Raw genomic sequence first — 15802 nt, 5'->3', positions numbered from 1 at the left:
TGATAAAGAATCAGTTGCTCGATCATAAAGTTTCCATAAAGCAATTCATGTTTCATTCATCTTCCTTTATCAGGAAAAACCTCACTCTATTACCATTTTAATAAGTAAAAAACATCCGTAGTTACAGTATAAACATTCTTACTCAATGAACATTCAATATAGGACTAATCTTGGGATGAACCAAACACCTTTTCTACTTGTCTTTTGTATCTCACCCCAAACAGTTCTGTTGGAAGAATTTCCCATAAAGAAAACATCTTTGAGCTTCCATGACATCCATGACATCACTGAAAATGTCCAGACAAAGTTGATGTGAAAGTGTTCCTATGGCGGGTCAGGACACTAACAAGGCAAATCTATTACATGACCCCCCCCCCCCCCCCCCCCCCCCCCCCCCCGCCGCTGCCATCTCAATCACACGATCCTGCTAGAGAGACGGACACATAGCAAACTTGCCGTCATTAAGTGTACTTCTTTTGTGGGTCTTCTGGGAGATCTTTGTCTTGGCCAGCGGCACATACTGTAGCTACCATCTTGTTTACATGCCACCTGTTGTTGTCTCTCGGTTGTCACAGAATTTATTCCTCATTTAATTAGTTATGGAAAATCGAATTACAGTGGTGTGATAGAGCAGCGGGGCCTCACCGCAGCCTTATTAGAAATGAAATTAGAGAACAAGTCAGAGCGGTGCGGAAATAGAAAACCTATTATCCTGTAGAAAAACAGCTGTACAGAAGTGTATGTAGAAACACTTGTATAGAAAAACACACTAATCTTTTCCAACCTCCTTTATATACAAAGGACATGTCCAAAGACACAGAATAAAATGTCATAATTTAAAGAGAAAGTTGGCGTACATAAAAAAAGTTTCCAATGTTTTTCAGGAATCTCTATGCCACCGCACTGTTACCCATCCCGCTTGTATCGTTGAGGTCATAGCGCTCCGTGTCAGGGTTGCATTGCACACTGGGAAACCTCTTGGTGGGGCAGAGGAGGGTGAGGAAGTGGCGTCCGAAGGTTTCTGAGAGGCAGGCGTACAGGATGGGGTTGGCACAGCTCCAGGAATAGGACAACAGCACAACGAACTCAAAGCACCTGGCGAAGGTCAGCACCAGGTCCGTATGGTACAGCGAGCAGAAGTTGAAGGCATAGAACGGCAGCCAGCACACGGCGAATGCCAGCACCACCGCCACCACCATCTTGGTGACTTGGGTTTCCAGGCGAGGGCTCTCCTGGCCTGGGGAGCTGGCCTGGTGGCGGTGGGTCCTCAGTGTGACCACCAAGGCGGTGTAGGAGACAATCATAACCAGGAAGGGCAGAGCAAAGCCCAGGACAAATGTGTAGGTGATGAAGGCCAGCCACCAGGAGTCGGAAGCCACCTGGGGGTCCAGGTTACACAGGCCGTCCCTAGCCGAGAAATGAATGGTCATGGGGAGGACAGGCAACAGAGAGAACAGCCACAGGAAGCCGCTGACTATCTTGGCCCGCCTGGGCGTGCGCCAGCGGGCAAACCGCAGCGGGTCAACCAGCGCCATGTAACGGTCAATGCTCATCACGGTCAGGCAGAAGACGCTGGTGAACTGGTTGATGCCGTCTAGGACCATGACCAGCTTGCAGGCCAGGTCCCCGAATGCCCAGTGGTTCTGGAAATTCTGCATGGCGATGAAGGGGAGGCCCACCATAAAGAGGCCGTCGGCCAGGGCCAGGTTGAAGATGTACACCGTGGTGGCAGAAGCCATCTTGTCCAGCTTTAAGATAGCAACGATGACCAGGGTGTTCCCGCCCAGCCCTACGATGCACACAGCCAGGTAGAGAACAGCCATGGTCACACTGAACACATCCAGATCCTCCTGCAGATACATGTCCTCGTCCACATAACTGGTGGTGGGGTCAGCTATCGACCCCGCATTGTGAAACGTCTCTGAGGTGAATGAGGAGTCCATCTTCGCTCAATGCGCCCGTTTTTCAATGTTTGGTTTGGATAAATTGTGGATCATTTAAAAAAAATATGAAAAACTTGATAAAAAGCAGCAAAAGTCACAAGAACAGTTAGAGTTCAAAAACATTTTGGTCTTTTCCTCTGCAAACAGCTTGACAGTGCCTGTCCACCGTTAGCATTCTCATAACAAAAATAACCCCAAAAACCTGTCTGTTACTTAGCCCAAGAAAACATCCATCCTCAAAGACAGGAAAGTTCTGTGGTCACATGCTGTCCAAACCAACTGTTTCTTTTTTCTTTAAAATCTTTCAAGCTGAGTCCTTTGGTGTCCTGGAGGAAGCATTCTCTGTGGTAAGAAACTCGCACCCATGTCAAATGGAGCACTTCAGTGAAGCTGGACGCTGTGTGTGAGAGGGCTTTTATATCTCCCCATGCAGCATTGAAGTGTGTGTCCACGGCTGCGAGCCCCATCAGTCTCCCTCTGGCTCTCCTATAAGCCTAATAAGCTCCCTTGGCTCTCCCGGCACCGCTGTTATGCCGTTTCCAAGGTGTAGCCAGACCCATCTGTTACAATACTTTTGTTTTGATAACTAAACTAAACATTCTCCACAAAGTGCAATCCAGCTTCTTTTTTTTCTTCTTCCTCTCTCCTCTTTACCCTCACCCCATCCTTCTGTCTCACCCAACCCACCCCTCTGCTCTCCTATACTCCCCTCACAGTTCGGCGGGGGGGGGGGGGGGGGGGGGGTTCACTCGGAGCTGAACTAGCCCCCACTGCCACACACCCCACCACTTCCCGCTAGGGCCACCCACCTTCTAAACTGGCTATAACAGATGAGCTGTGGACAGGAATGAAGCCCCCGCTGGTTATTGAGGCCTGTTTTTTTCCGCAGTTGTTTTTAGTCTTTTGTCTTTTGCTTCTCTCTCTGATTGGCTTTATTCCGTGGCAGTTCATTCATCATGGGGAGAGAAAGAGAGTGAGTGCGAGAGAGAGAGAAAAAGAAAGATGGCCAGTAGGCAGGCAGATAAAATGCAGGGTGAGTGATTGTCTCGGGTCCTGTTTTCCCTCAGACATGGATAGCTAGAATACTCCAACAGCCCACAGACCCAGGAGCCACCTGGAACTAAACAAACACATCAACACATCCAACAAATCAAATTATTTTTGTCACATGCGCCAAATACAACAGGTGTAGACTTTACCGTGAAATGCTTACTTGTGAGCCCTTCCCAACAAAAAATAAGAGGAATAAAATGCACAAGAATGAAGGTATCTATATGGTACCAGTACCATATCAATGTGTAGGTGTATGAGGGATTAGAGGTAGATATGTACAGTGCATTCGGAAAGTATTCAGACCTCTTCTCTTTTTTCCACATTTTGTTACGTTACAGCCTTTGTTCTAAAATGCATTAAATAAATAAAAAATCCTCATCTACACACAATATCCCACAATGACAAAGTGAAAACAGGTTTTTTGACATTTTTGCAAATGTATTCAAAATAAAAAACAGAAACCTTATCTAAATAAGTATTCAGACCATTTGCTATGAGACTCTAAATTGAGCTCAGGTGTATCCTGTTTCCATTGATCATCCTTGAGATGTTTCTACAACCTGATTGGAGTCCACCTGTGGTAGGTTCAATTGATTGTTCATGATTTGGAAAGGCACACACCTGTCTATATAAAGTCCCAGAGTTGACAGTGCATGTCAGAGCAAAAATCAAGCCACGAGGTGGAAGGAATTGTCCGTAGAGCTCCGAGACTGGATTGTGTCGAGGCACAGATCTGGGGAAGGGTATCAAAAAATGTCTGCAGCATTGAAGGTCCCCAAGAACACAGTGGCTTCCATCATTGTTAAATGGCAGACGTTTGGAACCACCAAGACTCCTAGAGCTGGCCACACGGCCAAACTGAGCAATCGGTGGAGAAAGGCCTTGGTCAGGGAGGTGACCAAGAACTCGATGGTCACTCTGACAGAGCTCCAGAGTTCATCTGTGGAGATGGGAGAACCTTCCAGAAGAACAACCATCTCTGCAGCACACCGCCCAATCAGGCCTTTATGGTAGAGTGGTCAGACGGAAGCCACTCCTCAGCAAAAGTCACATGACAGCCTGCTTGAAGTTGCCAAAAGGCACCTAAAGGACTCTCAGACCATGAGAAACAAGATTTTCTGGTCTGATGAAACCAAGATTTAACTCTTGGGCCTGAATAACAAGCATCACGTCTGGAGGAAACCTGGCACCATCCCTACGTTGAAGCATGGTGGTAGCAGCATCATGCTGTGGGTATGTTTTTCAGAGGCAGGAACTGGAAGACTAGTCAGGATCGAAGAAAAGTTTAATTGAGCAAAATACAGAGAGATCCTTGATGAAAACTTGCTCCAGAGTGCTCAGGACCTCAAACTGGGGCAAAGGTTCACCTTCCAACAGGACAACGACCCTAAGCACACAGTCAAGACAACGCTGGGGTGGCTTCGGGACAAGTCTCTGAATGTTCTTGAGTGGCCCAGCCAGAGCAGGAACTTGAATCCGATCTAACATCTCTGGAGAGACCTGAAAATAGCTGTCCAGCGCTGCTCCCCATCCAACCTGACAGAGCTCGAGAGGATCTGCAGAGAAGAATGGGAGAAACTCCCCAAATACAGGTGTGCCAAGCGTGTAGCGTCATGCCCAAGAAGACTCAAGGCTGTAATCGATGACAAAGGTGCTTAAAGTACTGAGTAAAGGGTCTGAATACTTATGTAAATGTCAGGTGGCTTCGGGACAAGTCCAGGATCCAGTTGCAGAGGGAGGTGATCAATCCCAGGGTCCCGAGTTTGGTAATGAGCTTGAGGGGACTACAGTGTTGAACGCTGAGCTGTAGTCTATGAACAACATTCTCACATAGTTATTTCCACTGTTGTCCAGGTGGGAAACAGCAGTCTAAAGCACAATTGAGATTGCGTCATCTGTGGATCTGTTGGGGCGGTGTGCGAATTAGAGTGTTTCCAGGGTGTCTGGGATGATGGTGTTGATGCGTGTCATGACCAGCCTTTCAAAGCACTTCATTATTCAACCTTTATTTTGACAGGGAAGACATATTGAGACCTAGGTCTCTTTTCCAAATGTGCCGTGACTACAGATGTGAAGGCTACGGGGCTATAGTCATTTAGGCAGGTTACCTTGGAGTTCAACACTTGAACAACATCATCATCGCTTCAAACATGTCCAGGTGCTAAAGTGGTGCAGGCGAGTGGAACGTTCAGGACCATCATAATCACAGTACAGTGCCTGTAGAAAGTATTCACACCCCTTGACTTTTTCCATATTTTGTTGCGTAACAGCCTGAATTTATAATTGATTCAATTTAGATTACTTTGGTCACTGGCCTTCACACAATACCCCATAATGTCAAAGTGGAATTATGGTTTTCGAAATGTTTACAAATGAATAAAAAATGAAAAGCTGAAAGATCTTGGGTCAATTAGTATTCAACCCATTTATTATGGCAACCCTAAATAGGTTCATGAGTAAACGTGTGCTTAATAAGTTGCATTAATTTTTCAAACACAGATTCAACCACAAAGACCTGGGAGGTTTTCCAAAGCCTCGCAAAGAAAGACACCTATTGGTAGATGGGTAAAAATAAAAAAGCAGGACGATATCCCTTCCGAACTGAGTTGCAAGAGAGGTAGGAAACCTCTCAGGGATTTCATCATGAGGCCAAAGGTGACTTTAAAACAGTTACAGAGTTTAATTGCTGTGATAGGAGAAAACTGAGGATGGAAAGAAGGAAGCCTGTACAGACTAAAAATATTCCAAAACATACAAATAAGGCACTAAAGTAAAACTAACTAAATTAACTTTATCTCTTGATTACAAAGCGTTAAGTTTGAGGGAAATCACAAAACACTACACTTGTTATGTTTTCTAGCAAGGTGGTGGCTGCATCATGTTATGGGGCGGCAGGTAGCCTAGTGGTTAGAGCGTTGGACTAGAAACCGAAAGGTTGCAAGATTGAATCCCCGAGCTGACAAGGTAAATATCTGTCGTTCTGCCCCTGAACAAGGCAGTTAACTCACTGTTCCTAGGCCGTCATTGAAAATAAGAATTTGTTCTTAACTGACTTGCCTGGTAAAATAAAATATGGCTATGTCTGTAATCTGCAAGGACTAGGTAGTTTATGATAAAAATAAACTAGAATAGAGCTAAACACAGGCAAAATCCTAGAGGGAAATCTGGTTAAGTTGGCTTTCCAACAGACAATGGGAGACAAATTCACATTGCAGCATGACAATAACCTAAAACACAAGGCCAAATATACACTGTAGTTGCCTTCCAAGACAACACTGAATGTTCTTGAGTGGCCTAGTTACAGTTTTGACTTAAAAATCTATGTTAAGGCTTGAAAATGGCTGTCTAGCAATGATCAACAACCAACTTGACTTAGCAAGAAACATTTAAAAAAGAATAATGTGCAAATATTGTACAATCCAGAGACTTACCCAGGAATATTCACAGCTGTAATCGCAGCCAAAGGTGATTCTAACATGCATTGACTCAGGGGGTTGAATATTTAAAAAATCAAGATACGTATGGGGTTGTTATTGTTTAGTATTTTGATTTTACAAATTTTTGAAAGTCTCTCCCACCTCGGCATTAAAGTATTTCATGTAGATCGTCGACAAAAAAAGTACAATTAAATAAATTTTAATCCCACTTTGTAACACAACAAAATGTGGAAAAAGTCAAGAGGTGTGAATAGTTTCTGAAGGTACTGTACCTGTCTGATCCACTCTTGTATCTGAGAAGATCTCAAATTCTAAATGTTCCCTAAATTCTCACTTTCCATTACCCACACCCATCGACTCCTGGTGCCTGGCCTTTTACAGGCCCCTTTAAAGTGAGAAATGCCTTTGTAGTCTCAGTACCTGCTTAGGTTGTTCGTACTCCATAGAGTGGTGCTGGTTTTCCTCTCATAAAACTACTCTAGAGGCATTTGGTTTCATGGAGCTAAATGTTCGGAGTTTCTCAAATCATTTTTCGAGCTGTCTTTCGAAAAGTAAGTGCAAAGCTGTTGGTTTGTGATCAACTAAATCTCCTGAACATTTACAGTAGGAAATGTATGTACCGTTTGTAAATAAATAACCAAAAAGCACTGTATGTCAGAGTGTCGAGCTGTGAAGTTTTATAAATGACGTATGATCACTTTAGGAGTCAGTCAGGCGAAAACTAAAGAACCGTGAGTATTTACTGGCCAAAGATTTAAGGAGGTCATTTCCACTGTGTCTGTGTGGAAAAAACATTCCAGGGTGCCACTGCGTTTACTCTTCTCCCATCTTTATCAAAACACAGCATGGACCACTCAAGCAGAGCTGTGAAGCACTTTCGACAACACACACACACACACACACACACACACACACACACACACACACACACACACACACACACACACACACACACACACACACACACACACACACACACACACACACACACACACACACACACAATACTTAATGCTTTTAGCTGGATGACTAGAGCTGAGCTTACCTCCATCCTCTTTGCTGTGTATTGTCGGAAGATTTCCACAGAATGGAATCTAGGGCGTTGCGATGCGACCCACACAGCCTGACCATTCAGGGCTACTTGTTAAATGGAACCAACTGAAAACAAACCAAATAAAGTTGGTTAAAAGTCCAATGCAGCAATTTTTATCTCAATATCAAGTCATTTCTGCATAACAATTAACTACCTTTCAGTGATTGTTTTCAATTAAAATGGTCAAAAATAAACAAAAATAGCTTCTTAGCAAAGAGCAATTTCTGTCTGGGAGTGGTCTGAGTGGCGAGGGGATAACTGAAAACTAGCTGTTATTGGCAGAGAGGTTTCGTAATCTTTTTCTTATTGGTCTAGTAAGTAATTTATCACCTGGTGATGTCACCAGGCAGGCCAAAACTCAATCCCACCAAAACAGGTTGAAGTTTCACTATTTCTAAATAGCTCTAAAAGGGCCTTATCATATTTTTTTCTGATTTTACAGTATAATTCCAACCTCATAGTGGGGAAATACATATAAAACACAGGCAAATCAAGTTTTTGACTGCACTGGGCCTTTAACTGGACTATAGCACCATTGATTAACAATAAGGACAACTCACTGGCTGTCTTGAGGTTTCATGGGCTTAAAAACCCTGAACCATGCATTATCCTCCCACCTTGTGCATTTGAGAGATGGTCTGCACAATGACGTGTCACATACGAGGGTGGTAGCTCTGACAGCTTTGGCTATGTCATGCATGGTAAGGATCATAATGTACCTACAGTTAAAATTAGACCAAGCTAAGCAGAACCAGAACAACAGATCAGCAAAAGCCTTAGAGTAGACCAATAGGCACAGACGTCAGTTCGACTTATATTCCACGTTGGTTCAAAGTTAGTTCGCTGAAAATGAAAACCAGTGTTTGCCCAGTGGGGAGAGTACATTCATTGAGAGGAACATTCTGAATTGATCTGCTTAAGGCCCTACTGCCAACACAGGGACAGCTTAAATATTGAAGCTGATATAGGAAAATAATCCCAATGGTTACTTACAAATCCTCAAGCACAATAACAGACTATTTACAACAGACCATTGCAAATAACAGACCCTAGCAAATTGTCCGTGGGCTATTGACATTCAAAAATAGCTTACAGCTTACATTCACAGAGGCACTTCATAGGGTGTAACTACGTCACCTTACCTGAACTGTCCCATGCAGTGGTACTTCAACCTATTTTCTGCTACATTGCTAAACTGCTTTATCTCATCTGCTAGGCAGGACCCAGAGAGATTGTAAATAAAAATGACCTCCTGACAAAGCTATATAGTGTGATATGCAAAATCAATAAAAATAATACTATGCAGGAAATGATCAGTTTGAAAAAAATTGAACATGACATTCATAAAACACAATTTGTAATATTTATGTCAAAAGTTAGTGGCATAGGCTGGCTGTGACTTTGTGAATGAAGGCTTATTGTCCTATCAAATTACAATACACGCCTCCAAATGCTGGAATAGCCAATGGCATCTTGCGAGGGGCAGTGCTCAACCTGTCACAGAAACGTGTACAAGGAAGTAGGAAGTAAATACATTCGACTTGCCGTGCCAGAAGCGACAGTAAGAATTTTAAATGATTTAATGATTTTCAAACAAGATGAGAATATATTAATCTGTCACCGGATAACGATTGTGTCTTGGTAATGCCGTAAAGCACGTGTTTCGTTGCAACATAACCAGCGCAGCGAACAAAAGCAAAGTTATCTGACAATGTCGTCTGATACTGCTAGGCCAACTCTTTGAATGATACTAGCAACGCACATTGATTTCAGATAGAGAGCCAAAAGAGACAAATATTTTGGACAGAAATAAAGATGGAACAATGCAATGAAATGCAATAGCTAATGTTTCTCTTCTTGCTTGCCAAGCAAGTTTATTTAGCTAGCTAGACAGCTAGGCAGGACGCTTGTGGGGTTGGGCAGTAATTTGCAAACATGCCATCCTGTCACGTTCCTGAACAAACAGGATTTAGCACACACGCCTTTGTTCTACAAAATTATCTGTTATTTGGAGCACTCGTATTACAGGGATTTCCTGAAAATGTACCTTACATTCGTCAAGTTAGCTAGCTACTGTGACTGTGTCGTAAAAACAACCTAAAGTATCCTGTGCGGCTCCACTCTACTGTGTGCATCTCTCTGTCCGCAGGATTGGCACCATGCTTCCAGGCTACAGTCCTGTGACCCAGGCCCTGCTGGGAACTCTGTTCACCTGGGGCCTGACTGCTGCTGGGGCTGCCCTGGTCTTCATCTTCTCCAGCCGACAGGTAAGGAACTGGTACAACGTTTCTCTGTGTGTTGCTGCTGTATGATGTTTTACTGTGTTGTGACACTGGTATATGCACACAAATACAGTTTATGTCCCTGGTGTGAACTCCAATATGTCCCTTAGTTTCACTAAATCAATTGCAGTATATTTGAATGGCTTCAGCAGTTCTAGTTCCATAGAAATGGAAAGTTCAATTGGTGGGATGCTACCGTCCCACCTGGCCAACATCCAGTGAAATTGCAGAGCGCCAAATTCAAAAACAGAAATACTCATTATAAAAATTCATAAAACATACAAGTGTTATACATCGGTTTAAAGATGAACTTCTTGTTAATTTAACCACGGTGTCAGATTTCAAAAAGGCTTTACGACAAAGCATACAATTTACACAGTCAAACAATTATTAAACATTTACTTGAAAGACTGCAGATGCAAAGTTTGGTAAGAGAATTACAGTAAAATATCCTTCAGTTTTATTCTGTTACCATGCGATTATCTGAGAACAGCGCCAGCAGACAAATCATTACAAACAGTTACCAGCCAAGTAGAGGAGTTACACAAGTCAGAAATAGTGATACAATTAATCACTTACCTTTGATGATCTTCATATGGTTGCACACAAGACTCCCATTTACTCAATAAATGTTTGTTTTGTTTGATAAAATCCCTATTTATATCCAAAAACCTCTGTTTTGTTCATTAATCCACATGCTCAAAGGCAGTCACAAGACAGACGAAAAATCCGAAAAGTATCAGTAAAGTTCGTAGAAACATGTCAAACGATGTTTATAATCAACCCTCAAGTTGTTTTTAGTCATAATAATCAATAACATTTCAACCTGACAATAGTTTCGTCAATATAAAAGGAAAAGAAGAAAGGCGTGCGCATGGAAAAACCTCTGGGACACTGCAGTGTCCACTCATTCAAAGTGGTCTTACTCCCTAATTTTTCAGAATACAAGCCTAAAACAATTTCTAAAGACTGTTGACATCTAGTGGAAGCCATAGGAAGTGCACGTTGAGTCCTAAGTCAATGGATACTGTATTGGCATTCAATAGAAAACTACAAAAATTAAACAATTCCACTTCCTGGATGGATTTTTCTCAGGTTTTCGCCTGCCATATCAGTTCTGTAATACTCACATTATTTTAACAGTTTTGGAAACTTTAGAGTGTTTTCTATCCAAATCTATTATATGCATATCCTAGCTTCTGGGCCTGAGTAGCAGGCAGTTTACTTTGGGCACGCTTTTCATCCGGAGATGAAAATAGTGCCCCCTACCCTAATGAAGTTAACAAACCATACAACTGTATGCACAATGACTACTTTGAACAATTTACACAGTCAAACAATTATTAAACATTTACTGGAAAGACTGCAGATGCAAAGTTTGGTAAGAGAATTACAGTAACATATCCCTCAGTTTTATTCTGTTACCAAACTTTATATATGCACAGTAAATGTGTAGTAGTAACAATTTGTTAAAATTCTTAAAAGTAGTCATTGTGCGTAGAGTCATATTGTTTGTTAAACTTTGAAATCACATGGTGTTTGTTTGATTTTTCACCTTAAAATGTAAACCAGAGTCTCAGTGTAATTCCGTTACCATGGAATTGCTCTGAACTAAACATCACATTGGATTGTTGATGCCCTTGGTTTAACTTCACTCGTCCTTTCTCTCTGCCCCCCTCTTCAGAAGCGGATATTGGATGGAAGTCTGGGCTTTGCTGCTGGGGTAAGAAAATATGCTTCTGAACACACACACCTGTCCTTCCTTTTTTTCCAAACCCAGGGTTCCTCTGCTATCTGTCAACACGTGAATATGAGCAGATGTCAGATGTGACAGCCTTTGAGTTGTTGTGGTGGACTCAGTTCTCTGTTTTCCAAACATTTCTTGAAGATTCTCAAAGCCAAATGAAGGGTGAGACTTTTCCAAGGGTATTGCCTACTGCCTTCTAAGAAGAAGTCTATCTTTCTGGGATAGTTTGGCAGACGCATCGCCTCCCTTACAGTTAGGGATCTGATTCGCAATTTTTGTTTGTTGTATTTGTCTCATCGCTGCAACTTCCCAACGTGCTCGCGAGGCGATGGTCGAGTCATGCATCCTCCGAAACATGACCCGTTAAACCGTGCTTCTTAATACCCGCCCGCTTAACACGGAAGCCAGCCGCACCAATGTGTTGGAGGAAACACTGTTCAACTGACGACTGAGGTCAGCCTGCACGTGCCCGGCCCGCCACAAGGAGTCGCTAGAGCGCGATGAGCAAAGTAAAACCCCCCCCTGCCAAACCCTCCCCTAACCTGGACGATACTGGGCCAATTGTGCGCTGCACTATGGGACTCCCGATCATGGCCGGTTGTTATATGCCTTAGACCACTGCACCACTCGGGAGGCCCTCTCTGATTCGGGATCTTAATTATGCATCTGATTTATACTCCCCTATGTCTCGTAGAATGTAAGAAGAAGAATATTTATTTAAGGTATTGTTGCCACCACTACAAACGCTGAAAGAAGTCTACCTTTAGTAGGTGCCCATGGGGAAACTGGAAATTAAGTTAACATTTCTAGTAAAAGTGTCTCTATCCCCAAATAATTTAATTTTCTAAGTAACATTAATATACTGATTTGATTAAAATGAAATCAAGAGAGCCAAGTGACCGCTATGGTTTCAGAGAGATGTAGTTATTTTTGAACTAGCCAGAAGTTCACAGCAGCAATCCATTTTTTATTGGCCTAATCATAAAGTATGAGTTTATTAAATAATTCATACAAATGGGTAGAATTTATTTTTATATTCTGAATTTTCTAATTCTGAGTGAAATTAATTTCGCAGTTGATGCTTTTACATCATTCTGATGCCTGCATAAAATATTTTCACTGTGAGGAGTTCAGACAGAAAACACAACAGTTTAACAATTTTTTACTTGACAATACAATATCTTGACATTAGGCTCTGCAGCTTCAGGGTAGCTCACTGCCATATCAAAGCTAAGTCATTACCATAAAAAACTTCAGGGAGTGAGCACATCATAGCTACATATTTTTTTATTTAACTAGGCAAGTCAGTTAAGAACAAATTCTTATTTACAATGACGGCCTAGGAACAGTGTGTTAAGTGCATGGTTCAGGGGCAGAACGACAGATTTTTACCTTGTCAGCTCGGGGATTCGATCTAGCAACCTTTTGGTTACTGGCTCAACGCTCTAACCACTAGGCTACCTGCCGCCCCAATATCAGCTGATGATATCAAACACTCAGGTATCCGGTCTGAAGTGGCTTCGCTTTATTTCTGGGCCCGACTATGGTCTAGATCTGAGGGAGGAAGTAAGGAGCAGTTGATTGATCACTATAAACATGAATTAAACTATTAGCCTACACAGAGTGTAGAAAAATACCTGAAAATAAGCTGCAAACGTTGAGGATGTTTGTGTACCTGCTACTTTTCCTTGTACTGGTTAACTTTAGGACTTTTCTCTTTAGGACTATTTTTGACTCCTCAGTACTATCAGAGCGGAATGTAAGAGTTGACTTGTGGTGACTGAGGAGTGTCTGGACTGGAAGGGAATTTAGTAATAACATTGCAAGGCAAAATGCAAATACAGTCCTCCAGTCCTGCTCTATGCAGAGGCAAGGCCGAGAGCTGCTTCTATCTGCCTCTCTCATTCGTCACTCCTCCGCATGGTGACCTTCTCGCAGGCAGTGGGGCTCTGTTCATTAAAGTCTGTTGTCGGCATCTGCTCCTCCGCTGCCTCACTCACTTTGTATTCTGATGCTCACAGGTAGCTCACGCAGTCCCTGAAATGCGCTGGGAGTAGTTTTTCGCTGAGGGGTTCAGTACCATTCCTCTCTCTGCTTTCTCCATCTTTACTGCTGCTCTTCCCAGCTTTTACATTTGGCTGTAAAGTCTTGCATCTGGGACAGTGGCATAGACATTTAGCTAGTCTTGGCAAACACAGTCCTATGCTTTGTTTTACTCTGAAGTGGATCCCTATGGGAGGAGAGCTTGTTGAAGGAAGTGCGCTTCTATTGTTACAAGGCCCACTGGTCTCTACAGTCATAACAAATAAACCGCAGACTAGACACAACCCAAAGGGCTGAATTCAGACAAGCATCTGTAGAACGTTTACAGTAGAACACCACTGTGTTTAACTGTGTCTATGTCGCCTTCTTTGGAGTGGATGCATTTCCTCATTATTTTAGAGGTTCAGGTAGCAAGGCAAGGCTGGATTTGCTCTTTGCATGTTTAGGTGTGTGTGTGTGTGTGTGTGTGTGAAGGAGAGAGAGATCCTTATCCTACCCATGCTCATTTAAGAGATGCTGGTGTGTGCAGTCAGTCGGTGGTGAGTGTGGAGTCGTGACTGCCTAAGGGTGGAGAGGAATTTTAAAGAGACTATTGATCTGAGACAAAGACCTGAGCTCTATAGTACAATGGAGAGCTTTCCCTCAGGGAGATGAGGGAATCTGGATGGGGAAAAGGTGAGCTCTCCCTCAGGGAGATGAGGGAATCAGGATGGGGAGAAGGTGAGCTCTCCCTCAGGGAGATGAGGGAATCAGGATGGGGAAAAGGTGAGCTTTCCCTCAGGGAGATGAGGGAATCAGGATGGGGAAAAGGTGAGCTCTCCCTCAGGGAGATGAGGGAATCTGGTTGGGGAAAAGGTGAGCTCTCCCTCAGGGAGATGAGGGAATCAGGATGGGGAAAAGGTGAGCTTTCCCTCGGAGATGAGGGAATCTGGATTGATGAAAGCAGACCCCAAAGATCATAGAAAGGATTGTCAGAAGTAGGTGAGTCACAAATAGATACTAGGCTATACCAGAGAGGTGACCGCTACTGTTACAATGTCTCTCGCTATGAATAGAGAAAACGGACGAGGGAGACTGCAGATAAGAAACATGAGATTGAAGTTTAGGGGAGCTGAAATCAGTACCTTTATTCTTTTATTGACATTGTTCTCTTTTTGTCCAGCTCCTGTGCCAGCTGTGTATGTGCATCAACATTCAATTTTCATCTTTCTGACGTCCACCTAATTTGGCACGGAGTCAGTTAGCATTTTGTAAATGTCATGTATGTGTCCACAAACACTACATATGGAGAGGGAGAGATTAGTTCCAGGTAAGGAGTTGGCCAAGTTCCTTATTTATTCAGGTGTCATGCATGGCATTCCCTTCGCTTTGCTCAGGAGAAATATGGCTTCTGAGGCATCTGCATTAGACCCAGGAGGGAGCTGTCTATAGAAACACAAGTTCCTGTCTAGAAGAAACATCCAGAATAACAGAATGAGATGGGAAAGAGGAGATGTTTGCGTTCTCTTAATTTGATCACTCTTTTGTTGCAGAGAATTTTCCTGCGCTGCAGGAAATTCAAACTTGTAGTGGCTTCGAGGTTTAAAAACTCTTCTAAAGTTTATAATTTCCACTATAACATTTCAGAATGGATTTTCCCTAATGAAAATGGCGTCAACTCATACAAAAATGTCCATTAATTGTAATCCACATAATAATTCACATGTCCTGTTGCTGCAGTATTATTTTCCTGCTGTGAGAAACTGGTCAAATTAAGAGAGGACATCTGTAGGAAAGAGTGAACGACACTAAAGAAAGAACTGAGGTTGAAATTGAATCGTTGATGACCTGACGTGATACAGTAGGCGATATTGAAACGGTCCACTGGGTGCAAAAAGAATTTCGCAGGGACTTCACATGATTGGATTGTTGTTTGACGGACATTCTAACAATGCATTTGCATTTTACTTGAGTGGATATGACTGGGTGCATACATAGTCTAGTGTGGGAGAAAGAATGCAGTCAAGGAACATGCATAGTATTGAGGAATGTGGTTATTCCAGCACATGCGAAGGAGAATTACATTCTGATAAGAGCAGGATATGTTAATCTTCTTCAACGCCTTGAAATTAATCCAAATATATAGAACAAAATGTGGGAATAAAACAGCAATATATATTTTTTTAGTGCTAAAGATTAATCATGTCTCGTTCCTTAATGTTTCC

At 42.7% G+C, this 15802-nt stretch overlaps 2 protein-coding genes and 1 long non-coding RNA gene across 4 annotated transcripts in view; 1 reads left to right on the top strand and 2 right to left on the bottom strand.

Moving 5' to 3' along the window:
• Positions 1-398: 398 nt before the first annotated feature.
• LOC129836258 (somatostatin receptor type 5-like) lies at positions 399-2614 on the bottom strand. Its single transcript, XM_055902220.1, has one exon. It carries the CDS (start codon positions 1941-1943, stop codon positions 891-893), a length of 1053 nt encoding a protein of 350 aa, XP_055758195.1. The 5' UTR covers positions 1944-2614; the 3' UTR covers positions 399-890.
• Positions 2615-2707: 93 nt separating this feature from the next.
• On the bottom strand, positions 2708-8880 carry LOC129836408 (uncharacterized). Its single transcript, XR_008756656.1, has 3 exons — positions 8669-8880; positions 7479-7591; positions 2708-3063 (listed from the first exon to the last, which is right to left on the bottom strand). It is a non-coding gene; the product is annotated as an uncharacterized LOC129836408 (long non-coding RNA).
• Positions 8881-9020: 140 nt separating this feature from the next.
• Positions 9021-15802, top strand: part of LOC129836315 (zinc transporter ZIP11-like) — a 144499-nt gene continuing 137717 nt past the window's right edge. For both annotated transcript variants that reach the window (XM_055902438.1, XM_055902357.1), the window contains exons 1-3: positions 9021-9087; positions 9676-9793; positions 11493-11531. In XM_055902438.1, coding sequence (XP_055758413.1) covers positions 9686-9793; positions 11493-11531 — 147 coding nt within the window. In that variant the 5' untranslated portion in view covers positions 9021-9087; positions 9676-9685. The remainder of the gene's footprint in view (positions 9088-9675; positions 9794-11492; positions 11532-15802) is intronic.

The sequence above is a fragment of the Salvelinus fontinalis genome, chromosome 1 (genome assembly GCF_029448725.1).
Source record: "Salvelinus fontinalis isolate EN_2023a chromosome 1, ASM2944872v1, whole genome shotgun sequence".
NCBI classification, from domain to species: domain Eukaryota; kingdom Metazoa; phylum Chordata; class Actinopteri; order Salmoniformes; family Salmonidae; genus Salvelinus; species Salvelinus fontinalis.
The sequence above is the reverse complement of the archived record's forward strand: the minus strand, read 5'-3'. Positions and strand labels throughout refer to the sequence as shown.

Coding starts and splice junctions, on each gene's coding strand:
- LOC129836258 (XM_055902220.1), bottom strand. CDS start 1,943: ATGGACTCCTCATTCACCTCAGAGACGTTTCACAATGCGGGGTCGATA.